The sequence below is a fragment of the Natator depressus genome, chromosome 14 (assembly GCF_965152275.1).
Source record: "Natator depressus isolate rNatDep1 chromosome 14, rNatDep2.hap1, whole genome shotgun sequence".
NCBI lineage: Eukaryota > Metazoa > Chordata > Testudines > Cheloniidae > Natator > Natator depressus.
In genome coordinates this window covers 22665810-22692530 of record NC_134247.1, presented here as the reverse complement: position 1 = coordinate 22692530, position 26721 = coordinate 22665810, and the positions used below count along the sequence as shown (strand labels likewise).

At 46.6% G+C, this 26721-nt stretch overlaps 2 protein-coding genes across 4 annotated transcripts in view; one reads left to right on the top strand and one right to left on the bottom strand.

Annotated features, from left to right (window-relative positions):
- Nucleotides 1-26721, bottom strand: part of STX8 (syntaxin 8) — a 355548-nt gene that overhangs the window by 89919 nt on the left and 238908 nt on the right. The gene's annotated exons all lie outside the window — the stretch shown is intronic.
- Nucleotides 1-26721, top strand: part of NTN1 (netrin 1) — a 200932-nt gene that overhangs the window by 126597 nt on the left and 47614 nt on the right. For all 3 annotated transcript variants that reach the window (XM_074972028.1, XM_074972026.1, XM_074972027.1), the window contains one exon: nucleotides 308-361. In XM_074972028.1, the coding sequence (XP_074828129.1) occupies nucleotides 308-361 (54 nt within the window). The remainder of the gene's footprint in view (nucleotides 1-307; nucleotides 362-26721) is intronic.

Here is a 26721-nt window from a genome sequence, read left to right as displayed (position 1 = left end):
TGAATTAAGCACTTTTTCTTATTTATTTTAAAAAATAAAGAGATGAACTCCCAATTCCTATATTACACCCATCTGGGCAACACAAGCAGTTGTCAACCTGGGGCAGGTTCTGTATCCTGCAAGAGCACCACTGGCTCTCAAGTGTAACCCTTTGCTTTCTTACTGTGACACATGTAAGACTGTGCAAGCAACTCCCATGCAGAGTGGGATGTGTGCATAGCTCAATCTTCTCCAGAGCTCGAAATAATGCCCACCCCCCCTTTTTTATCCTTTCTCTTCCCCTCCTGTCTCTCATTCTCCTGCACAGAGATTCCTGTTGCTCCACCCACCACTGCAGCCAGCAGCACAGAAGAACCTGCAGGTATGTTATTTTCCTTTCTTTTTTAATCCACTCCACGGATGGATGCACTGATGGAAAAGGGTTTCAGTGGGCAGAGGAGGGAGGCTTCCTGGATAGATAAGCAAGAGTAAAGTCATTTTGGGGAGGAAGGCAGGGGAAATGGGAGGTTATCACTCCACAAGTACCCCCTTGGTTCTGTTACCTGTACTGGAATAAGCTAATACCAATTAAAGCCCAGAACGTGCTTGCAGAGAGAAGCTCCAAAATGCCTGTGCAGGTGGGACCTTCCGGGACCCTGCATCATGTGAATGCACAGCTAGAAACGCAGGGAGACTTTTCGGAGGAGACACATTGTGACTGCATTGACTGGGTTTGTATGTATTTGCCAATGTATATGACGTTCTAGTCTGGGGTTGCCCAGAGGGGCGCCTGGAACTGAAACATAATGGCCAGACTGAGATAAGGACTAGAAGCCAAGCTTCACCTGCATGGTTACAAATCTTCTCTTGTCTAGTGACACTGGCACCACAGTGCCCAGCTCAATTGTTCTTCATCAGCAGGGCAAAAGTGATTGTCTTTTGCTTGCCCCAAACGCACGGGCAAGCCAGGATGGCACGTTCCCTCCTTACAGCCGATTAAGCCAGGGCGTATGGAAGGGCTTCCCTCCATAGTCAAAGAGCAGCTGGGCTAGGTTTGGGACAGAGATTCAGTGCAAGGTGCTGGCTTGGGCGGGGTGGGAGGGGCGTGGATAGATGTGCATGCACTTGCACCACTGCCCTCCACTGCCTTATACCCAACACTAGTAAGGGCTAGAGGATAATCACGATAGGAGTCTGAGCTTTAAAGCAGGATCATCTGGTTTCTAGCCCGTCTGTTGCAATGGAGTTCCAAGGGACCGTGGGATAACCGTGGAATATTTAGGTGGCTGTGGATTTGTTATAATGTCCAGATTGACAGCCTCAGTACAACGTCCCAGATCCAGGATAAACCCAAGTCTTTCTGAGAAAGCCCAGGCACCACATGACATGTGAACCCTCTTATTTTCCCATACATGCTCCTCCTCCTTGCACGAGAAACAAATACTTTTATACTGTGCAGATGTTGGTGCTGAAGACCCCAGAGCTGATGCTCCTCTCATTCACACCATCTTTACACCGGTGCAATCCCACTGACTACAATGGAGTTGCTCCTGATTAATACCAGCGTATGTCGTAGAAGAATGCCCACCCCTCACCCCCGCTCCTGTGTCACAAAGTGATTTGCCAGAGATTTATATATAGTTTCCTAACATGTCTCAACAGGCAATCACAATGCAAGCAAGAGGCCCCCAGGAAAGTGGACATGGTAACTGATGATGTCCAAAGGCTTGTAGATTCCTGCAGTATTTGAACAGTACTGTCTCTGTGTGGGACTTCAGGAGCAGAGATTGTTTACTTTTGTCCCAGCAGTGTAGGAGGATTCATAAATTAGGGATTTTGTACTAAAAGTGATAGATGTCACCTTGACTTGAACTCAGAGTCCCTCACACTGTTCGGTGGCAGGACTTTTCACCCAGTGAACTTTCAGGCCAGTCACATTGCTCGGTACTTAGTAACCCTTCCCAGGACAGGGATACCTGGAAAGCGAAAGGGCGAAGGCTTTAGTTTGCAGTGTCATGGAAAGTTGAGCCTGCTCAGTGTTTTCTTTAGCAGTGGCGCTTAAGCCTTTGCTCTCTTCCTCCTGTGTCATTCAGTCACAGCAGCAGCAACACTGAATTTCAACTTGTCTTGTTGGGTTGATTGGTGGCCCGGATTAAAGAGGGTAAATCTGTTGCTCAGGGCAAGAAATATCTGAGGGCCTGGAGTCTGTAACTCTCGTCGGTGCCTCATGAAAACTGTTCACTGAACTGCAGTCTCCCTGGCCCAGGTACGAAGTATGAATCTGTGCAGAAACAAATTTCCCCCAAACTGCATGCAACTTAACCTGGGTTTGGGGTTGAGAGCTTGCACTGACATTAGGTCAGTTTGTTAGCTGTTGTCTTTTAAGGTCAGCAAATTTGTACATGAGATGAGAAGAGATTCATGAGTGTTTCAACAGTAAATAAAGCAGTGGTAAGAAGGATTAGCAACAGAGGCAGTTGTGCAGAATTGGAATAACTAAGTTGAAAACACTGGATGTTTGGGTCTTTGTTCCACATTTCACAACCACAAATCTAAACATTCCTTGTTACAGCTCCAGCCTGTTTTCTTTTGTCTTATTGTCTTTCACTGGGAAGAGCTATTGCTCCTTTTCCTCCTTAGGCTGTCATGGTGCACCTCTGAGCAATTATCTTCTCAGACTCTCAGAGTTCCTCCAGAAGGTTATTTTCCAAACTTTTCTTCGTCTTTGCTGCTTTGTTATGAGTTTCTCCAAGTTTGCAAACACCCCATTCTTGTTCAAAGTCCCCAGTACTAAACATGCTTCCCTGATTGAAGCCTCTCACTGATACTGAAGAGAGGTAATAGTTCCTTCCTAGGGACATGACTTTTCTCAGTGGAAATGCATATGTAACCTTTTATTTTATTTAAAGCAAATTTTATACTGGGGTGTTATACCACTGTAGGTTCAGCTCTGGTGGCTACAGTTTCAAGCTCAGTAGAGCGAAAGTCACCTCTGCTACTTGCTTCAGATGTAGAGTCTCTAGGAACACACAAAGTCCAAGGTAGTGACCACACAGTATAGGATTATAGAAGTATAAGATGGATCAGTAGTTAGAAGAGATCATTAGGTTTTTGGTATATAAGTAAGTAGGGCTGAAACACAAGGCCTATAGGCTGAGGCCGGTAAGATTTTAGTTTAGCCATACGAGGCCATAGAGTTAAGAAATGCTTGACATAAGTAAGTGACCAAAGAATGACCCTATGCCACCAGTTTATGGGAAAACATGTACCAATCGGTGATATTGCGAAAAATTAACTCATGTGGCCTTACCAAGGTTTCTGACAGTGATAAAATGGACTGGATTCAAAATAAGGATAAGAGCGCTGTATTTTACATTGGCATTTCTCTTTGTAATGTGTTTGTTTTCGAAGTTTAACCAATAACTGTGGCAGTGGTTTCAGATAATCTATATTTAGAGAAAGAAAGCAACTTGAGACTGATCATGGATAACCATCCTGCAGTTCAGCACTGGTGAGAAACTGAGCATCACAAACGGAGAGGAGATGAATAAGACGTACGATGCTGTTTATTTGTTTAGCTGTCCAGATAAAAAGCATCTGGTTATCCCTTTGCCCCCAGTAGTGTGCTATGAAATCCTGGAGAAAAATGACCCTTTCTAGGACCTTTGAAATGTTGTACAATTTTTCATCTGTTGCAGTGTAAAGATTAAAAGCTGTCAGCTGTCTGATAGCAGCCAAACCGTCTAGACGCATCCAGGCAGAGTGCATCTGCTTGTGTTGTTGAGTGTTCCAGGTACAACTGGGCAGAGAGCACCTGCTGAGCTGCTAATCATTGCAGGTGCATAGAGGTGGAGCACGCTTGCTGGGCTGCTGCTAAAATGAATGATACGTCCCAAGGCAAAACACACCAGCCAAAGCTACCAAATGCATCAGTTACTTCCAGGGGCAGCACAACTGCTGTGCTGCTGAATCCACAATATCAGGTATATCCAAAAACCCTAATGATTTCCATGGGATGCTAATGAGTGACAGCAGTGCAACAGGTGCCAGGGGGAACAGGATCTAAAGGGCTAATCTGGAAATATGCTTGTGACAATCTGGTTGGAATGCTAAGGGAAAGTTTGTCCCATTGCTCTCCCTTGACAGGAAAGCAAATTGCCAAAGGAGCTAAACCCAAAGCTCTCGCTGGTGCTGTATGTTAAGCCTCCTTTGGGGTGCGATACATATGATGAAGGTGCTGAGGGACATCTCGGCTGTTCTTGAAACGTGTGGGAATGTACAATAACCCAATCTCAGTCTGGGGGACGCCCAAAAGGTCTCAGATTAAGAGGAGTACATAAATGTATATCAATGTGCAGCGAAGGGGCTAATCCTGCCAGTATGCCAGTGGGGGTTTGACAGCAAGTCCATTAGGAGATTTCGCAGGCTGCAGTTTGTAGTAAAACCGAGTCGGCTCCATCAGACAATGGTAAATTCCGGCCTAAGGTCTGGCTCAGACCTGGTTAGAGCAAGGCAGATGGAACATTGAATTTGATGCTCACAGGGTGGAACTAGCATGCTGTCTCGAGGCCAGGGAACAGTATGGTTTTTATGTTATGCGTCGGGGCCCTCTCACAACCACTTCCCAATACACTGCAGCGTGATCAATGTCATACCAAAACACTGGTACGTGTATCACAGGCCATGCCGATGGATATGGATATTCTGTAGCCACGGAGATGCATATGTGGACTCTGCTGGGTTGGGAGTGCTGGAGGCTGATATCCTCCCCAGCCACTGGCAGCAGTGATACAAGCTTGGCCCACCCCACTATTCCACTGCCCCTTCTTCCCCACCAATGTACTGCAGCCCTGCCCTGGGTTTGGGGGCTCAGAGGGCGATTCAGTCTGCACGGGTCCCCAGTATTTGCCCTGAATTACCGAGACAGTCAGTTAGTGTCCCATGTCATGGTGCATTTGATACCGTTGACACTTGCCCTCTTGGAACTGGACTTACACCAACAATTCCTTTCACACGGTCATCTGAGCAGCCAGCAGATCAGCTGGGCAGGTCCCACCCGGTTGCCTGAGCTGTGTCCAAAGCACCTGTTGGCCTGATTCTGATCTCCCTTGGGCTTTACACCGATGTTACCTTCCTGGCATCAGTGTAAATGATCAGTGCACTGGTGTAAATGAGAGCAGACTCAGGCCCTAGAACTGAAAGTGAGCTACTTTCAGCCAGGACACTGGGGACTTGTTACAGATAGATCAACATGTATGTTACAAAACTGGTTGGGTTGGGTGGTATTTTGTTACAGCTGGTTCACATGACTGTCCCTAGCATCGCCCACGCTGGGAACACATGCAGTGATGGCTTGGGGTGATGCAAGGGCCTGGATTCTGCAAGTCTTTGTGTGGTGTGCAGAAGCTAGCTCGAGGTGGAGGGTAAAAGGAGGCTACGCTCAGGCATGAGTTATAGTATGCAAGGTGCAGCCGGCTGCACTGAGCTGTGGTAAGTGTTTAGCAAGAGCAAAGGCTAACAGGAAGCATAAAGGGCGAAGAACGGGTGTGTCTGAGATGACACTGGCCATAGCATGATCGTCTTGCTACTGGGGTGCCTAGCAATGCTCTCCCCATTCAGGCCCCATTCCTGCTCCGAGGCTGGAGTAGCCCGGTTGCAATGAAGCAGCACACATTCATGTTTCAGAGTAACAGCCGTGTTAGTCTGTATTCGCAAAAAGAAAAGGAGTACTTGTGGCATCTTAGAGACTAACCAATTTATTTGAGCATAAGCTTTCGTGAGCTACAGCTTATTGAGCTTATGCTCAAATAAATTGGTTAGTCTCTAAGGTTCCACACATTCATGCAGGCTCTCAGACTTTTACGTATGCCCAAATACATGCCACACTCCATACCTTTGCTGGACAGGCTCAAGCTTAAGGGGCTATATACCAGTATATTGAATTTGTTGCTGCTGCATTGCCATCTGCTGGTGTCTGTGCCTTGTCGTGGCGGGGCAGGTTGTGTGCTTTAATGATCCTCAGAGCCTGTGTCGCTGGGGGCTTTTTGCTCCTGGCAGGTTCAACCATGCTGGTTTGGTCTCTGGGGGAGGGGCCAGACAAAACAGACACCCTGGTCCTCCACGTTGGTGGTTAGGCACAAGGCTAACAATCCTGTCCCGTAAAAAACAAAATATGTTACGGAAACAGTGTTGGAGACATCGACCATTACTGTGCTCGATGGCCTTCAGAAGTCAATGACCCATATGACTGCCAGTGGTGACAGCCAAAAGGAAGCCACTGGCATGAAGACTGAAGTGCTCAACACCAAGACAAAAACCAAACTTGGTTTTTGGAATGTACGGACAATGTACGAAACAGGGAAACTAGCTCAGGTCACAGCAGAGATGAGACGCTACAGTTTACATATCCTGGGTGTCAGTGATAGCAGATGGACAGGATCAGTGAGATTAACAACAGCCTTCAGAGAAACTTTTCTGTATTCTGGACGGGATGATGGACAACACCATGAAGGTGTTGCCATCCTTTTGAAGAAGTGAGTAGAGTGAATGGACGTCCATCAGCAGCAGACTTATGAGAGCCAGACTGAAAGGGAAACACAATAATATCACCCTGATTCAGTGCTATGGTCCAAAAAATGACAGTGATAAAGAAGCAATGGACAAATTTTACCTTACATTAGGCGGAGTTAGAGAGAGTACCATGCCACGACCTAACTATCGTCATGGGAGACCTGAATGCCAAGGTCGGTAAGGACAACACAAACAATGACAGAGCAATGGGAAGACATGGGTGTGGCACCATGAATGAAAATGGAGAGAGACTTGTGATTTCTGCAGTATGAATGACGTAGTCATCAGCGGAACCCTTTTTCAACATTGTGAAATTCACAAGCTGACATGGTGTTCTCCAAATGTCAGAGATAAGAACCAGATTGACCATATGATGATCAATGGCAAATAGCGATGCTCACTGACAGATGTGAACGTGAGAAGGGGAGCAGATGCTGGCAGCAACCACCACCTTGTGACAGCCTCCATCAAGCTAAAACTGAGAAGTGTGGGTCCACCAAACAAGGGCCATAGACATTATCACATTGACAAGCTAAAGTCCCCTGAAATACAGAAAGCCTTCATTCTGTATTTAAACAACAGGTTTCAGGCACTTGCAGACCTTGATAAAGAGGAGGGGAATGGAGATGAGGAGATCAGCAAGAAGTGGGACAAAGTAACAACAATCTATAAACAAAGTAGTGAAGCCTGTCTAGGCTACAGGCAGAAAAGAAGAAAGGAGTGGATTACATCCCGTACATGGAATGCCATAGAAACCAGACGAGCCCTGAAGAAAAAAGTTTTAGACACAAAATCCCAGAAGCTAAAGGACAAATATCATGAGCGGTATAGCAAGGCATACGGGGAGGTCAAATGCCTTGTGTTAGCGGACAAATGACATTATATTGATAATCTGACAACACAAGCAGAAGATGCAGCTGCTCATGATGAACAAGGGACCATTTACAAAATGACACGGCTTATCAGTGGTAAACAACAGACACCAACAAACACTCTCATGAGGGACAAACAAAGCCACTTACTGACAACAGAAAAAGAACAAGAAATGCACAGAGCACTTCAAAGAATTGCTGAACAGAGAGCCACCTAAAGAGGAAGCAAACATCTGGGAAGCAGAAGAAGATCTTGATATCAACACAGACACACCAACTAAGGAAAAGACCATTCAAGCCCTCAAATCTTTAAAAAATGGGAAAGCTCCTAGCAAGGATTATTTGAATGCAGAATTGTTCAAGGTAAATCCTGAGTTAGCAGCATCTATCCTGGCCCCTCTATTTATAGCAGTCTGGGAAAGGGAAAAAGTGCCAGATGAGTGGACCAATATGAGTGGACTGGGGGGGCCCTGTGGCTGGGTTCTGAGGGGAAAGGGGTTTGGATATCTGGGCAAGGGGGGACCCCATGGCTGGGCTATTGTGGGGAGGGGGTGCAGGTATCTGGGCCGGGATGAGGGGGGAGCATGGCTGGGCTCTGGGGGGAAAGGATGAGTGGACCAATGCGGCTATAGTGAAGATACCAAAGAAAGGGACTCTCAGCGATTGTAATAACTGGCTTGGTATCACACTTTTATCTGTGCCAAGCAAGGTATCATGTAAGATCATAGTCCAGCGTATATCAGAGACAGTTGCTAGCGTTCTCAGAAAACAGCAAGCCAGTTTTTGGAAAGGTCGTGGATGCACAGACCAGAACTTCACTCTACGATACATAATAGAATGGCAACGGCAACTCTACCTAAACTTCATAGACTTTGAGAAGGCTTTTGATAGAAAGCACAGGACCAGCCTATGGCACATTCTGGGGGCATATGGAATCCCGCTCCATATAATCAACATCATAGAAAGCTTTTATTCCAACTTTACATGCAGTGTTGATCACAGTGAGCTCGGTTTTGAAGTCAAACAGGAGTACGTCGGGGTGTGTCATGTCTGCAATTCTCTTTAACATTGCGATCGACTGTAATTCAGCATACAACAGAAGACATGCCAAGAGGCATGAAATGGACACCCTTCTCATCCCTTGAAGACCTGGACTTCACAGATGATCTCGCTCTCCTATCACATACCCAACACCATACACAAGAAAAAAAACTCGATTCAACACATTCAGCCAGCAAACTGGACTGAAAATCAACTGCAATAAGACAGATATCTCGACCTTTAATATTGCCTCACCATCACCAGTATGGTTGGAGGATTATGTTCTCACCATGTTGAAACATTCACATAATTGGGCAGCACCATCAGCCAGGATGGTGGAATAAACCAGCACATCCGGAACAGAATCAATAAAGGCAGGAACACCTTCAGGAGCTTAAATACAGTCTGGAAATCATCAAAATACAACACCAAAACCAAACTCAAGATTTATCAGAGCTGCGTACTTTTATAGTGCAGAATGCTGGGGAATGAGAAAGTGTGACATGTCCAAATTGTCTTCATTCCATAAAACTTGCCTCAGAAAAATCCTCTGTATCTTTTGGCTCAGAACAATCTCAAACCAAGACCTATTCACACAGTGCAGCCAAGAAGATATGAGCACCATCATTACCCGGAGGCATGTGCTTCAGATAGAAACTGATTCCATCACCAGAATAGCAATAAGATGGACACCTGAAGGCAAGCCAAAATGAGGCACCCGAAAACAACATGGAGGAGAGCTGTGGAAGCTGAGCTGAAAAACCTGGGGCACAGCTTGGGAACCATTGGAAGACTTGCCAGAAATGGATAGGAGTGGAGGAGATTCGTTGCTGCCCTAACCGCCAGAGGCATAATGGGAACATGATGATGATGAGCATTGCACAAGGACCTGGTTCAGTTCAGGTCTCTGTGTGCAGATTGCCTACACTCTGTTCCAATACATTCCTCATCGGTCACCTCACCCGTCAGCTCATCTCTAAACATGATCCTTAGCCTGGGGATTACTTGCAAGCACCTTAAAGCCCAAGGATTCGGTATCAGAAATTCAAGTTATTCAGTTAGTTTTGATTGGACATACAGGTCACCTGGTATCTCTTTGACCTCTGATTGGATGAGTGTAGCTCTTGGGATCGGGTCTCTGCTGCGAACATTCATCTTTATGAGCCTCAAATTTGCTTTCTGCAAATGCTCACTCCCTCCCTCATGGCCATTCTTCCTGCCAGTAAACTCAACCTCTCAAATCTTCACAGGGAGTGAATGCAAAGGGGACACACATGCAGCCCCAATGAATCCAGGCTGGGTGGATATTTCTTGCACTCTTTGCCGGTCTCTGTCAGACAGCACTCCAGTTTAAAGGGACATAATAGACTGTTTTTCTCCACCTGTGTTTCAGGTGACTACACAGTGCCGAGTGTCTGCAGGTGACATGCCTCCCCAGTCCGAGTGCTGATTTCAAAGTCAGGAGAAAATCAGAGAGAAAACAGCTCTTTTTGTAAAGTCAAGAGTCAGCTGCAATGACCTGGCCAAATTCCAACTCGGGTAATTGTAGCTGACTACCCGAAATTCCTCTTGCCACATTGATTGGATACAGTATTCTTCACACCCTGCCCTGAGTTGCTCCACAGAGGCAAGGTGTGGGAGGTAATATCTTTTACTGGTCCAATTTCTGTGGTGAAAGAGACAAGCTTTCAACCAACAGAAGTTCGTCTCTGGGGGTAAGCCCTGTGGGAGGGCACCAGTGGCAAGACCGCCTGCTCCCATGCCTCCTGGGAGAATCATCCTGGAGCACAGATTGGTGCTCCAGCGTGGGTGAATTGAACCCAGAGCCTCAAAACCCTGAACATTTAAAGCCCTCTATCAGTGCTCATCACCCCTATTAGCATTGCTGTGCAGTTACCCAGCTGCAGTGCTTAATTTGTGCCAGGGCTGAATCTGGCACCTCTGGGCTTGGGAGTGCGTAGCCCCAGCACCTCTGGGCTTGGGAGTGCGTAGCCCTGACACCTCTGGGCTTGGGAGTGCGTAGCCCCGGCATCTCTGGGCTTACTGCGTCACTTAGGAAAGTAAAAAAATTGCTTGAGCCCCGGCCCCTCTTTCATTACAAATTAAGCACCGCACAGCTGCCCTGTTTAGCCTGCATTTCAGTGACAGGTGAAGTGATCCTTGTGTATAACACTCTGAGGGATTTTGAAATGAAAGGCCCCATGGGAATATAGCTGAGCATTTGTTATTACTCATTGTTTCACTGATGTCCACAGTGTCATTATCCAGTGCCTGTAGCCATGTGCATCTTGCCCAGAGAGATGGATCTAACTACAGTTTATTTCGTGAGCTACTTGTATGTGGATTATTGTTACTTTTCTGAGCTTTAATAAAATAAATATTTTTTTTAAAAAATCTATATTAGGGCAAAGTACTTAAAGTTAAGCACATGCTTAAGTGCTTTGTTGATTGAGGGCTAAAGCAGGAAAGGAAATTCTTATTTTCGGACTGCTAGAAGAGTGTTACAAACAGACTGGAGAGCAAACCAAGAATCCCAACAATCTGGGAACTATGAAAAACAACTCTGCGGTGTCTTTTGGATTCCTTTATTGTTTGAAATTAGGATTTCCTTGTTCCCCTGCCTGGATCAGTTACAATGGAACAATCCATCTTTTCAGAAGCTGATCATAGCACAAGGCACCCTCTCTTTAAAAGCACAAGGAAGGTTCAGCCAAATTGAGCAATCTGATTGGCTGGGCATGCCCGAGCGCCTGATAATAATTCTTTTATAACAATTTTTATTGGACTTTTTAAGCACCACTTCAGCTGGGGAGCTTGAACCTTCCATATATTATTCCTTCCGTTTCATTATCTGGCCAAACCGTCAGACAGCTCTGGATCTCGGCGCCGTTTAGATTCCACCGCTGCACACATCCTCCGAGGCAGCCTGCTGAAATCCACAGCATTTCCTAGACAATCTGTAAGTCAGAGTCTTTGCAGGCTGCTGCTCCAGGAGAAGTAGCCAGGGCTCCTGTGGTACGGCTGCAAAGGGCCATGCAGCTTGAAATCCAGAGCGAAATCTAGGGGGAGGTTTTGTGAAACCAGCTCCTGGAATGATGCTTCCTTTAATTTGGTTTGTAGCTAAAACTGGCAGAAAGTGGCTTCCTAGCCAACAACTGAATTAGTGTCTCCAAGGAAAGAAGACTTAAGGAGCTTGGCTTGTTTAGCCTAACAAACGAAGGCTGAGGGGAGATATGATTGCTCTTTATAAATACATCAGAGGGATAAATACCAGGGAGTGGGAGAAGTTATTTAAGTTAACAGCCAGTGTTGGCACAAGAACAAATGGATATAAACTGGCCACCAAGTTTTCAAATTTACGCTTGAAATTAGGTGAAGGTTTCTAAACATCGGAGGAGTGAAGTCCTGGAACAGCCTCCCAAGGCGAGCAGTGGGGGGCAAAAAATCTAACTGGCTTCAAGACTGAGCTTGATAAGTTTATGGAGGGGCTGGTCTGATGAGGTTGCCTACAGTGGCATGCAGCGCATCCCTGACTGCTGTTTGCAGATATCTCCAATATTCAGTGCTGGGACTCTAGGGATGGAGGGCTCTGAGTTACTACAGTGTATTCTTTCCCAAGTGTCTTCCTGGCGGGGCTTGCCCACACAACATATTTGAGATTGCGAAGGAATTTCCCCCCCCGTCAGGTTGGCAGAGAGGCACTGGGGGTTTGCATCGTCCTTTGCAGCATGGGGCACGGGTCACTTACTGGTTTGAACTAGAGCAAATGGTGGATTCGCTGTACTCTGAAGTCTTTCGATCAAGATTCGAGGACTTCAGTAACTCAGCCAGAGGTTAGGGGTCTCTAACAGGAGTGGGTGGGTGAGGTTCTCTGGCCTGCGACGTGCAGGAGATCAGACTAGATGATCACGATGGTCTCTTCTGGCCTTAAAGTCTCTGAGGATCTAAGTACAGTTGGGCTAGTCTCAAAAGAGGATGGGCCAAATTCAGCTCTGGTGTAAGTTGGCAAAACAAGATTGACTTCAGTGGGGTTGCAGAATGTTCTGTTTGTCCCTAACAGTTCTGGATCAGTTTGGTAAAGCAGCTCAAATTCCATTGCTCGTACGAGCTGTGTGCACACTCTGTCACCCTCTAGGGTCTGCTGCACAGGCCAGGATATCTGGGGATTTTTGTTGCTGCCTGCTGCTAGCCAGGACAGAAATGAGCACAGCCTTTCCTGGCATCCCATCCTATCTGCAACATGGAAGGTCCAGACAGAGGCACAGTAAAGGAGAAAAACAATGAGGGGTGAGGGAAGTTTTACAAAGCTGGAGTGAAGCTGCCAGTCAGTTCTTCTGTTATCTGAATCTGGCCCAGATTGTCTTGGAAACAATTATCTTAGGTGGATGATTTCAACTAGTAAGTTTACCTAAATAAATAAATACAGGTGATTTGGGGTCATACGCAGCCTTGAATGACTTCCCACTGGAAATAGGTCTAGCAAATTCCACGTCTAGATCTGAACTTTCCCAAAAGGTGACTGGCTCCAGGGTTTGGGTTTGGCCCTCTGATTTCCTACCGGTAAGGAAGAGGTGGGATTTATAGCAGTGAATATAAAAGATACTCTTTACTGAGGCTGCTGACCCTGTGGATCTCTGACTGTCTTGCAAGCTGACCCACACACACTGGGCTGCCTCCATAGGATCTTCCTAAATCCTGGCCTAGACTCATCAACCATGGAATGCTCTATGCAGCTGTTAGAGAAATAGGAGCCAGCTGCAAAGTTAGGCTCCAGATCCAAATGTTCCCTCTGTTTGGGGAGGATCCAATATGGAGTTTGAATCAGGCCCAGCTGGAGTTCCTGTAGTGTGCAGCCAGGATTGATATCTTCCGGAATCAGCTCCTGAGATGTGAGGCGGGCAGCTGCTCTCTGTGTTGGAACAATTTGAAATCAATTCGAGGGGAGGAAAAAACCAAACTCCTGCAAGCTGTGAGAGCCTTTTGAGACAGTTCCTATTGCTAAGCCTCAGTTGGAAAAAAACACAAGCACGAGCTATGGCTCCAGTCTGGGCAAACAGAAACTTTATAAGAAATATTAGAAAACATTCATTTAAAAACATCATTTCTCCAGGAGGGAAAACTCTCTTTCCAGCTCACATGCTGAGCTGATCCACCCAGCAGCCTTATCGACGGTTTTGTATTTGTCCTTAAAGCAACTCCAAAATAAAGATCAGCGCAGGACTCTGACACAGGAGTTGCCAGTTGGCAAGGATGGGCAGAGTATGGGAGCCAAAGGCTTGATACTGCTTGGTGCTGAGCACCCTCAACTCCCACTGACTTATGTGACAGATGAGGAGGGTTAGCACTTCTCGAGAGGGGCTCTGCACACCACAGGATTGGGCCCCTCATGTTCATCCAGAGACTCAGATCACTTTCTGTCGTACTTGGGAAAGCATAGGCAGCACTCCCCTAGCCAAGCAGAAACCCACTTTACACTACAATTTTGGTCTCAGCCTGCAAAATGTTCACTGCTTCTCTGAACCTCTTGGGTCTGTAAGTTTCAGCTGGAGCTGACTTTGCTGGTACTTCCTGCCTGCAGTGGGACCAGAAAACAAGAGAAACAGCCTCTCTCATGGTGTTCTAGCACCCCGGCCTCTGGGTCTGGCCAGGACCAGGAAGCCCGAAAGAAATACCGTTCAAAAGGGAGACAGCAGCAGCATCAAGTGACCAAACTATTTCTGAACCTAAACTAAAAAAATCAACAACTAACTAACATGCCAGGTTCCAGTCTGGATGAAGGTCAGAGGGGTTTAATTTCATTTGCCTGTTCTCCATTGCAGATCAGCGTTGCAGAGACGTACCAGCCGCCATTGCTCCCAAACAATCCAGAATGGCAAGAGAGATTAGGGGGCTTCCACAGGAAGCCGACAATGTTCTCCACCTGCGCAGACGTACATGCCCTGTGGCCGGAAAGGCTCTAGGGCAGAAAGTTAAATGGACGTTTCCATAGTGTTGAGCACAGCTTAATGGGGAGCGTGTCTTAAGGCAACCTCCACTCGCATTCATGAGCATTCACAGACACATGAGCCTCCCATTCACAGTCACATAACTCCCCTGGCAGTAACTGCAGCAATTGCCTACATGGCAAAGTGCCATTAGGAAAGGGTTTAATGTCTTGTTAGCATCTTCTAGTACGGTTTAGCATCTGGCAACAAGTGGCCAGCGCTATGGGACCTCCCTGCTCTGTAAGTAACATCAGCAAGGGGTGCAAGGAACACAGAGTGCAGTTTGGAAGCTGATGATCTATGGAATTCCACTGAGCCCCTCCAGAACTTAGGGCCCAAACCAAAACACAGATATCCAAGCACCCCAGACTTGGGGATAGTCTGGGTCTGGATCTAAACTTTGAAACTTGGGCCTATTCTCGATCAATTACCTAAATCATTGGACCCACTCTTACTCCTGGAGACATCAGTGGCAACCTCCCATTAACTTCAGTGGAGTTCAGCCCCTAGAGGCAATGTGGTGGCTAGACTTTGTTGGGCTGATAATAATGTCTGCAGTCATGTGCTGAGATAAGGGCACTCAAATCTGACTGGGAGGGGCAATCAGCTGGTCACTGCAGAGGTTAGGAGACAATCCCACACCCTCCTGTTCAACCTACACAATGGTGCAGGCCCATGAAGGGAAGGATGAGAGGGGTCCACCTTTCTCTGAAGTGTAACATATTGTCTGCTGCTGAAGGCAGGATACTTCACTTGATATTAGTGGGGGAAACCCATGGACCAGATTCTGATCTCTTTTACACCAATGTAAATCTGCAGTAACTCCAGGGACATCAGCGTATTAGTCCTCTCTACAGTACAACGTTTATTGGACTTTGTCACCAATTAGTGACAGTGTTGGCTTGGAGTGTCATTTGTGCCTATACACCGGGTGGTTAATACTCAGTAGCATGGCAGTATGCCACCCTGGCTGGAAGCATATGTTTATCTTCCAGGAACCGCTTTGAAATACTGTTTTTTAGCAGCGCAGACAGCAATGTCTGATGGTGCAGGAAGGATTCAGTTTCTAACTCAGACAGGAAACCCTAACTCTGTGTAACTGGTTTGGCTGGCCCTTCTTCCTCCCTGCTCTGTGTGCACTTGGACACCATCCAGGGTGCATTGGCATTTCTTGGGCATGTCCCTTGGATACTCTGCTCCAAATGTAGGGCTGGAAAAGGACCTTGAGAGGTCATCAAGTCCAGCCCCCCCGCACTGAGGCAGAAGCAAGTAAATCTAGACCATCCCTGACAGGTGTTTGTCCAACCTGTTCTTTAAAACCTCCAATGATGGGGATTCCACAGCCTCCCTTGGGAGCCTGTTCCAGAGCTTAGCTACCCTTAGAGTTAGAAAGATTTTCCTAATATGTAACCTAATTCTCCCTTGCTGCAGATTAAGCCCATTACTGCTTGTCTGTCAGGAGTCAGGGCCTGCATCAGAGCTTGTCTTCAGGCAACTGCATCACTGCAGCTGGCCTGCAGCAGGCAGCTGGATTGGCCACCCCACTGGAGGGCCAGCTGGCTGGCTCTTAAGCTCACTGGCTTTGCCATGCTTATGCCCACCACTGCCCCTGCTCCTGTCTTACCTTGTTTCTGCCGCTACTGCCTTACACCCATCCTTGCCTCGGTCCTGCCCCTGCCTTGAACCCCTCCTTGCCTGCTCCCCTGCTCCCTCCAGTTCCGGACCTCTGGCTTGACCCTGGGCTCCAGCTTCTGACTTTCGACTCCAGCTTGACCCTGAGCTCTGACAGCCAGTTCCTGATCTCCAGCTTGCCCCGTGGCTCTGGCTATCGACTACTGACTCTAGCTTGAACTTAGTCTTTGGTTCCAAAACTTGGTTCCCAATGCCTGCTCTGACCACTAAGTTAGACTGTCCTCATCCCAATTGCCCAACATTGTACAACCTTCGGTGGACACGGAGAACAGCTGATCCCCATCCTCTTTAGAACAGCCCTTCACATATTTGAAGACTGTGATCAGGTCCCCCCTCAGTCTTCTTTTCTCAAGACTAAACACACCCAGTTGTTTTAACCTTTCTCACAGGTCAGGTTTTCTAAACCCTTTATCACTTCTGTTGTTCTCCTCTGGACTCTCCAATTTGTCCACACCTCTCCTAACATGTGGCACCCAGAACTGGACACACTACTCCAGCTGAGGCCTCACCAGTGCCGAGTAGAGTGGGACAGCTACCTGCCATGTCTTGCATACAACACTCTTGTTAATACACCCCAGAATGATGTTAGCCTTTTTTGCAACTGCATCACATTCTAGACTCATAATAAATGTGTGATCCATTATAACCCACCAATCCTTTTCAGCAGTACTATCACCTTGCCAGCTATTCCCATTTTGTAGTTGTACATTTGATTTTTCCTTCCTAAGTGAAGTACTTTGCACTTATCTATTGAATTTCATCCTATTGATTTCAGACCAGTTCTCCAATTTGTCAAGGTTGTTTTGAATTCTAATCCTGTCTTCCAAAGTGTTTACAACCCCACCCAGCTTGTTGTCATCTGCAAATTTTATAAGCATATTATCCACTCAAATAGCCAAGTTATTAATAAAAATATTGAATCGTACCAGATCCAGGACAGACCCCTGCAGGCCCCCACTAGATACATCCTCACAGTTTGACAGCGAACCATTGATAACTAGTCTTTGAGTCTGGTCTTTCAACCAGTTGTGCACCCACCTTATAGTAATTTCATCTAGACCACATTTCCCTAGTTTTTTTAAGAGAATGTCAAGTGGGACTTGCACTGATACCAACCTGGATGAGTCAACGTGACAGACACAGCTAGGATGGCAGTAACACAGCTGGTTGGACACAGACTGAGCCAGGTGACCTGTAACTGGTTAAAGTGATGATGCCTCTAACTGGTTACACAGCCGTAGCTGAAAGTCGGAGCATGGGCAGAGCATTACACATTGTCCGTGGCTGAGAATCCGGCCCTGTCTCCCTATGTTTGCATTAGCTGCTGTCAGCTCCTGCCAGCCCCTGCCTTCTATCACCTTGGATCAAATTCTCCCATTGAAGTCAATGGGGGTTTGGGCTGAGGAAAGACTGGATTTGGCTCCTTTTAGCTCTTCCTTCTCTGATCAACAATTATTTCTGGATAAAGGAGCAGGCGATTTACCCCTGGGAGAGCCCAAGGCGTGTGAGCAACCTGGACTGGCTGGTATGTTGTGCAAATAGATGTGTTTACACCACCCTTTTCCCCAGCTCTGAGCTCCTCCTTAGTGGGCCAACATCTCAATAATGACTAGAGTTGGGCCAGAGCTGCAAAGTCCAGGACCAGATCCGAAACTTAGAATCATAGAATCATAAAGATTAGGGTTGGAAGAAACCTCAGGAGGTTATCTAATCCAACCCCCTGCTTAAAGCAGGACCAACCCCCAACTAAATCATTCCAGCCAGAGCTTTGTCAGGTTGGGCCTTAAAAACCTCTAAGGATGGAGATTCCACCATCTCCCTAGGTAACCCATTCCAGTGCTTCACCACCATCCTAGTGAAATAGTGTTTCCTAATTTCCAACCTAGACCTCCCCCACTGCAACTTGAGACCTTTGCTCCTTGTTCTGTCATCTGCCACCACTGAGAACAGCCTAGCTCCATCCTCTTTGGAACCCCTCTTCAGGTAGTTGAGGGCTGCTATCAAATCCACCCTCACTCTTCTTTTCTGCAGACTAAATAACCCCAGTTCCCTAAGTCTCTCCTCGTAAGTCATGTGTCCCAGCCCCCTAATCATTTTCGTTGCCCTCCTCTGGACTCTCTCCAATTTGTCCACATCCCTTCTGTGGCTGGGGGACCAAAAGTGGACACAATACTCCAGGTGTGGCCTCACCAGTGCCGAATAGAGGGGAATAATCACTTCCCTTGATCTGTGGGCAATGCTCCTATTAATACAGCCCAATATGCCATTGTCCTTCTTGGCAACAGGGGCACACTGCTGACTCATATCCAGCTTCTCGTCCACTGTAATCCCCAGGTCCTTTTCTGCTTAGCCAGTCGGTCCCTAGTCAGTAGCGGTGCATGGGATTCTTCCGTCCTAAGTGCAGGACTCTGCACTTGTCCTTGTTGAACTGCATCAGATTTCTTTTGGCCCAATTCTCCAATTTGTCTAGGTCACTCTGGACCCTACCCCTACCCTCCAGCGTATCTACCTCTCTTAGTGTCATCTGCGAACTTGCTGAGGGTGCAATCCCATCATCCAGATCATTAATAAAGATGTTGAACAAAACCGGCCCCAGAACCGACCCCTGAGGCACTCCTCTTGATACCAGCTGCCAATTGACATAGAGCCATTGATCACTACCCGTTGAGCCCGACAATCTAGCCAGCTTTCTATCCAGCTTATAGTCCATTCATCCAATACATACTTCTTTAACTTGCTGGCAAGAATACTGTGGGAGACCGTATCAAAAGCTTTGCTAAAGTCAAGATATATCACATCCACTGATTTCCCCATATCCACAGAGACAGTTATCTCATCATAGAAGGCAATCAGGTTGGTCAGGCATGACTTGCCCTTCGTGAATCCATGTTGACTGTTCCTGATCACCTTCCTCTCCTCCAAGTGCTTCAAAATGGGTTCCTTGAGGACCTGCTCTATGATTTTGCCAGGGACTGACATGAGGCTGACTGGTCTGTAGTTCCCCAGGTTCTCTTTCTTCCCTTTTTAAAATATGGGCACTATATTTAGACTATATTTAGTCCTTCCCCAAGTTTAAGAGGACTAATGTCTGGGGCTCTGATTGAGGCTCCTCTCCAATAACAATGTGGGGCGTTTCACAAATCGGCTTCTCATCCCTACAGGACTGCCCTTTGGCTGGTGTACTGTAATTCCGCCTTTCTGCTGTGTCCCCAGACATCCACACTCACATCCCCTACTTCTGATCCCAAGTTCCTTCCTGGACTGAGAGTCTCTGTGTGAGATGCCATCCCAGGCCAATGACGCACTGCTAGGTCACCCCCGGGGAACTGGAAAAACACACCAGAGAAATTCCATGGTGCAGGGTGGGGAGACTTGTCATATTTCCAAGGTTTACCACAGGATCCGGGTGCAGAATGGAGCAACAGTTCCTGGAGGTTTCCAATGACCTTACTCATCCCCTTTGTTGTGTAAAACTGTGACATTTAATTTGCAAGAGCTGTTGTGAAACATGATTATTCAAGTGCCAGGGTTATTGAAAACTGGATGGGGAAAACCCTGGAGAACATACTGTAGGGAACATTCCTGCACTGGCAGGAGGATGGAGGAAGTCAATTCCATTTCTGTGAACTGATGCAAATGTGATCTCATGGAGGGGGAGTGGAGGGGAAGGAGGAGGGGCAGAGACACAAGAGAATGTTGGTTGTTATCTTGAGCTCATAGAAATTGAAATCAACCCCTGTGAGCCCATCTTTGTGTTAATTTAGAGAACAGCATTGTCATTCTCTTCAAAACATGTCAACTATCCACCCATTTGTATGGAAATGTCACCATTGAAAATGCCCAAATCCTTACAAATAACACACAATTGTATTCACAGGAAAAATCTTATGGCTCAGATATTTTGGGGAGGCTGGTTACTGTGAATCACAAGGTATGTCTTCACTTCAGAGTTAGCCAGGGTGATCGGCACCGGGGTTTGAGTCCCTCCGCTAGCCTAGCCTGGGTGTGAGCAGCCGCATGGCAAAGCCCTGCCACGTCCTCATTGGTGCTGCACTCTCCCATGTGTGTCACCAGGATTTCTGGGACCATATCCCATGGTTCTCTGTGCTGCAGTAAGCAGAGCCTCTGTATGCGTCTTTCTTCATGAATTGTGGGAAATCTTGTCTGCCCTTCTGGGCATACGGGGTGAATTGTGGGAAGGCAGTGGAGGACTATCAACATTCAAGGGGTTTAAGCTGCATTTTCACTGCAAAGTGGGGGGGTTCCCAGCCCAAGTGAAAGCAGAACCCAGGCTCTATCCCACATCCCCACCCAAACCAGCTAGTCTGGGTTGAAAGCACCATGAACCATGGGTGAAAGGGTTTTGTGTGTGGACGGGAGCGGGGTTACTGGCTACACCCAAGTTCTTATGGCGACATACTCTAGAGGGAGGGATTTGGAGGAAGCGTTCATTAAAAGATTTCAGGGGTTGATAAAGTCATAAATCAACCGTGTGAATATAAACCAAATGTCCCGATTCTACTAGACCCATGGTCTCCCCTCCCAGTAACATGACTGGTTTTGCCATGATTAAATATCTGCTCTTCATGCCAAAATTGCTCTTGCTTATGAATAGAACAGGCACATATTGTGTTCATCTCTTTATGTTTGTGTGCAGAGTGGGTGGTGGGTTCTACTGGTCACAGCTAATCTCATACTAAGCTCTTGTCAATGCCCATGCAAGCAATTCCCAGTAGCCATTTCCCATTTCCCAGTGGATACTTCCCAAGAGCCAACAATTCTTTCATAGACTGTAAATTCCTTGTTTAGAAAGCACCAAGCAGCACACTGGAGGTGCTACCATAATCTGAATAAAATCCATAATTATACTAGGGAAGTGTCACTCCACCACTAGGTGAGTTAGTGCCTAGAATTAATAAACTAAGGGAAACATTTCCGAACGGGGGTGCCTGAAGTTACGCACCTTTGTCCATAGTCAGGCACCTAACTAAGTGAAAATCAGGTCAGAGGTGCTAATCCCCTGTAACTCCAGTTAAAGTTAATGGCAGCTGCAGACACTCAGCACATAATCACATGCCTAAGTATAGATTTAAGGGCCTTCCTTTAGGTGTCCGGGTATTAAAAAGTTGGCATAAGTGACTTGCCCAAATCCAGAGAAGAAATCTATCAGAGATGGGACTGGAACTAGCTCCCAACCCCATGTTCAATCCAACAATCACATTGCCCCTGCCCTCCAAAAGAAAAGGCTCAAGAGATTTAGAGACTCCCAAACATCCTGTCATAATCTTTTGATGGGGCGCTGTATTAAACAGTATTATTAGAAGCCAGATTGGGCCTTTACGTCTCAGGGACCTCTCCCTGGGCATGGCTCCATTAGCCCTTTCATTTGCTCCACCTATTGCTGTCTTCTTAACTCCAGGCTCCTTTGCTGCGTTCAGCATGTTTAACACCCAACTCCTGCTCTAAACAATAACACCTCACAATGAGATCCCTTTATAATGGAGGAAGCCAAAGGTTGTGCCAAAGGTTAGAAGGCTGTGAGGGGTCACTAGGGACTCCCCAACCAACACAAAGGAAAGCTGTCTGCCTTTCCCCCTCCAGTTCTTATTATTTTCGCTCTGCTTTGGTGTTGCAGGTGGATGCTGCTACTTTGCAACAATGGGGCATCTTGGTAGGAGTTGGAGGGCAGGGGGAGTGAGCGTGGATGGCCTTTATAAGTGCATCTCACTCCCCCTCCCCACACCCACCCTTATCCCTTGCAAAGCAAAAGTCCTTCTATGGAGGCTTTTATTTTGTCTTGGGAGTCGAGTCTTGTTAGAGTCTTTGTGTCCGTCTCCTCAGAATGCAGGGCAGCCAAGATCACCTTTTCTGTTGCCGGGGAGGGATTTATTATTTTTGATGGCATTCCCATGGAGAGATTGAAGCATCTGGAAGGGAAAGGCTGGAGGCAGGAGGAGGTTTCTTCTCTGGGGTGTGTACTGAAGATGTCCTCAGCTAGGTTTGGTTTTGCTTCGTATTTTTAAGTGGAATGAAAGCAACCGGGGATATTTCCTTCACTTACAGACTGTGCTCCCAGTTCATGGGGCTCTTGGATTTCCAGCACCAAGAGCAAGGCAATGTGACAGCGATGCAGGGCTCAGAGTCAAAAAACAGCCAACGTATTTTTCTCAGAGTTGGCCCCAAATCAGACCCTTGAACCTGAAGCCCTTTGAACTTTGGTTAAGTTAAAATCGGAACCTCCAGATCCAGACTCTCCTCTGTGGTTGTACTTCCAGGTCTAGTCTAAGACTAGACAGGAGTTACTTGCTGGCTTCAGCTTATGGTATTTCAGCCAAGATTTCAGAACTGTCTCCAACCCACAACGTTGCATCCACCCAGAGTGCCCCTGCCAGGCTGCCGGTGAATTCCCCAGGGGAAGGGGATTCTTTGAGACAGACTGGGAGTGGACAGGGAGTTTTTACACGACAGTGATTCTGCACTGGGCAGTGGCAGGACGCAGGAGCTCTGACTTACACTAGCAGAGGGATGGATTTGGTAAGCAGCAGAAGGCATGTCAGTTCCAGGATGGCACCAGGTCTTTGTGCTGACCTCTCTGAGGGGTCCTTACCATGCTCTCAGGCTGGGGCCAAATAGCTGGCTCAGCAGGCCTATGGGATGAGTTTTCAGCTCCCTGCTGAAACTGTCCGAAACTCAGAGGCCTGCTCTTTGCCTTGTGTAACAAGGATCTTGCCTTGTGCTCCAAGGAGCTTGCCTTAACCGTCCTCAGCATGCATAGCTGCAGCGACAACCACATCCTGTGAATCTTGAACTTGCCCTGAGATGCTGTGGGGTTTTCTGGTGGCAAAAGATTGGCTTGGCACAAGTTACACAGGACAGACCTGTGATTGCACAGCCCTCTCAATGGAACAGGACCAACCAGGAGCCCAGAGGTGAAGGATGTGAATGACTGGGGAACGGTGCCCAGCAGTGTCAGGCATTCATGTTGTTTCTTTAGCAGGTCTGAAATATTTCTGACGTGTGCTTGTTTCTGTGCATGGGAAGTGGATCATTTTAACAGGTCAGTTTCCCATAATGTTCTATATTTTTCTACTTGCAAATTCAGAATTAAAAGGACAAGCAAAATATCTCATATACAGCTTTATTTTGTTCTTTCTGGACAATATGTCAGGTAAGGAAAGGCTTAAGGAGGTATCTGATTTCAAACTGGAATTGTCCACAGATCTGGTGAAATCACAAAATTCCCCTTCCACTGTGCACTCAACCAACCTTCATAAAATAGTAAGAACCTAACTTAGAACAGAAAGGTGCTTGCCCTTTACCGGTCTGGTCTACACACAAAGTCGTACCAGGTTAACTCAAGTTCATTTTTTAACCAATTAAGTTAAACCAGTGTACAACCCTGAGTTGGCACTCTTAGGTTACGTCATCATTGCCAAAAAAGGTGTGCTCTTACAGCAAGATAGCTCAGGTGTGTTACCTCTCCCTCTGTGGAAACAAGGCACTGTAGCTCAGCAAGGTCAACCCCAGGGGTGAAACATAGTGTGGAGGTTGCCTAGCTACATCACGGTAAATTCTTGTCTCCACTAGGATCATACAGTGGGATTGCTAATACACATTATTTATATTGCTTTAAAGAACCACCTTTAGGGGCAGTGAAGCCTTTGTTTTATACTGATTTAACCCCAGCATATATCAGTTTAGCTTTTGTGGTAAATTTTAAGGCACTACTAAACCTTTATAAGTGTAGTGTGAAGACATAAAAACAAAGAGCCATGCTTTAAGCAGCAACTAGAGAACTCCTTAACCAGGAAGTTCCTACATTTATTAAGCTCCCCTCTACAACACATCCTGTGCTCTCTGGTACCTATGGAGGACCAGGAACTCAATAACCATTCCACATCTCCCTTTCTTTATAATAAAAGATTAAAACTTAAAATATAAACCAATATATACAAACAATTCAAAATAAACTCCAGATTCCTTAAAACTATTTACACTACTCTGTACTCTTATTTAAATAGTCCTGAGCAGTATTCTAAAGATTGGTGGTAGGGAAAGGGTCTGAACAGTCCTTCAGAGCATGTTCTCACGTCTGTTAAGCTTGCACGTGAAGTTCCCTGTGGAACTTCCTGACAGAGTACCTGCAGGTCCTAGATCGTCTCTTCATTGTGTTGGGAAATATTGAAGATGAACCCGATTCCCCTGAAGAAGTCCTTTTGGAGTCTCTGCTGGGTAGGACCTGGGGAGTTTCTGCCTGATTCTGAACTGCTCCAAACGTCTGGGAGCTTTAGAGCCAAACTGTGTTCCCTGGTCTCAGTTCACATAGTGCTTTTGTTCGGGCCCAAACATTGAAGTTTTGTTCCTGCCAAATTTTTATTTCAGCATCCCATTTTCGAAATTCCTACAGGTCAGGCCACTTAGGTTTAAGCTGCATTGGGGCCACAGGTAAAGGTATCCTTAGTCTGCTGGCGATAGTCCAGGCCCAGGCATTGTTGACTGATATGCCAGGAGTGCTTTATATGGGTCCACTGATTTTTGTAGAAGTCTCTCTAAACTCTGCACTGCTCTCTCCACCTCCCTGTTGCTTGGGGGGAAATGTGGATTACAAGTACAATATTCACAATCAAAGTCCTGAGCAAATGCTAGGAATATTTCAGCAGTAAATTGAGTCCCATTATCTGCTATTAGGATTTCAGGACTCCAGGTCTTGCAAATATTGACTTTTGTTTCTGGATGACCTGTGCCGATGCTGTCTGGGTAAATATAGCCAAGTCAGTGTATCTGGAGAAGTAGTCGACTACAGTAACGTATGTGTGTCCTTGTCAGGAAAACAAATCTGGCTACCCCCTGCCAAGGTCTGCCAGATAGCTCTGTAGAAAGTAATGGTTCTGGTGATTAGTTTTTTTCCCCCTTGTTCCACAACTTGCAGCCCTCTGCTAACATCTGAATTTGCCTACTCAGGCAGGGCCACCATATGGAGTTTTGTGCGTGTGCACTGCACTTGTTTATACCTTGGTGTCCCTCATGGATTTTGGAGAGCATCATTTTCTGAACTACCGCAGGGATAAGAATGTGCCATCCTTTCAGAAGTAAGCCATTGACCATGTGAAGGTCATTTTGGTCCTGTCAGATCTGTTGGAAGTTGACTCGCAGCCGAATTCTTTGGCAGAGTTGAGTCTGTTTCTGGCAAGTCTCATCCTTTAGTTGTTCATCTCTAATTTGCTGAAGTCAGCTGGCAGATGCTGGAATTTCTGGCAGAACAAGGTCAGTGTACATTTTGACATTTCTCTAAAGCTTTTCCTCCTTCCATTGATGGATGCTCAACTGGGGCTCTAGATAGAGTGTTTGCTTCTGTGAGTGCTTTCCCTGGTATGTGCTCAATGTTGAAAGAAAATCACGTCATCAGCCATAGTCAAAATCTTTTAATCCTAGATGAAAGGGTCAGCCAGTGGTTGTTAACCCAATAATGCCACTAAGGGCCTGTGGTCTGTTTCTATGTTAAAATTCAAGCCAAACAGATATGCTTTGAGCCATTCACAGGTCCAAGTGACTACTAGAGATTCCTTTTCCAGCTGAGCATACCACTGCTCAGTTTCCGTGAGGCTTCTTATATGAATGAAACAGGTCTCTGGTCTCCTTCTGGCTGCTTTTGTGTGAACTCTTAAATCATATGAAGATGTGTCAGCTGCTACCATTGCTGGATAATTTATCGAATATTGTGCCAAAATAGGTGGAGATGTCAGTAGTTCTTTTATTTTATTAAATGCGTTTAGTTGTCGGCTACCCTAAATACACATATTGTGACCATTAAGGACGTCGATTAAGGACGTCGATTGTTAGATGAGCTACATTTGGTAAGGTTTTCCCAAAATGAATCAACACGTCCAGGAATCTTCTTACAGCAGAAATATCTTTGGGTTTGGGTAAGGTGAGTAATGCCTTCAGTTTGTCTGAATTCTGTTTGCTAATTACATGTCATACATATTTTATCTGCTCCTTTCCAAATTCATGTTTCTCATTCAGAGTGACGCCAGCTTGCTGGAAGCATCTCAAAACTGCATGTAGTCGTTCATCATGTTCATTTTTCTCTCTGTCATATACCACATAGGCATTGACTCGATGGGTGCTCCAGGGCTAGAGCACCCAGGGAAAAAAATTAGCATATGCTTAGTGCCCACTGGAAGCCAGCTCCCCCTTCCCCTCCCCCCAGCACCTCCCGGCTGCCACGATCAGCTGTTTCACGGCATTCAGGAGGTGCTGGGGGGGAGAGGGAGGAGTGGGGATGGGGCACACTCTGGGAAGGGGGTGGAACTGGGTGGGAAGAGGCGGGGCGGGGGTGGGAAGAGGCAGATCAGAGGTGGGGACTTGGGAGAAGAGGTCGGGGGGGCAGGGCTTGGGGTGGAGCCGGGGGTTGAGCACCCCCTGAGCCCAGAGGAAGCCGGCATCTATGATACCAATACTAACACATCATCCGCCTAGCAAACCTGACACAATCTGAGAGATTCTCTTTTGGAAATGTTCTAGTGCTGAAGATATGCCAAATGGAAGACAAGTGAAACAGTACCTTCCAAACAGGGTGATTA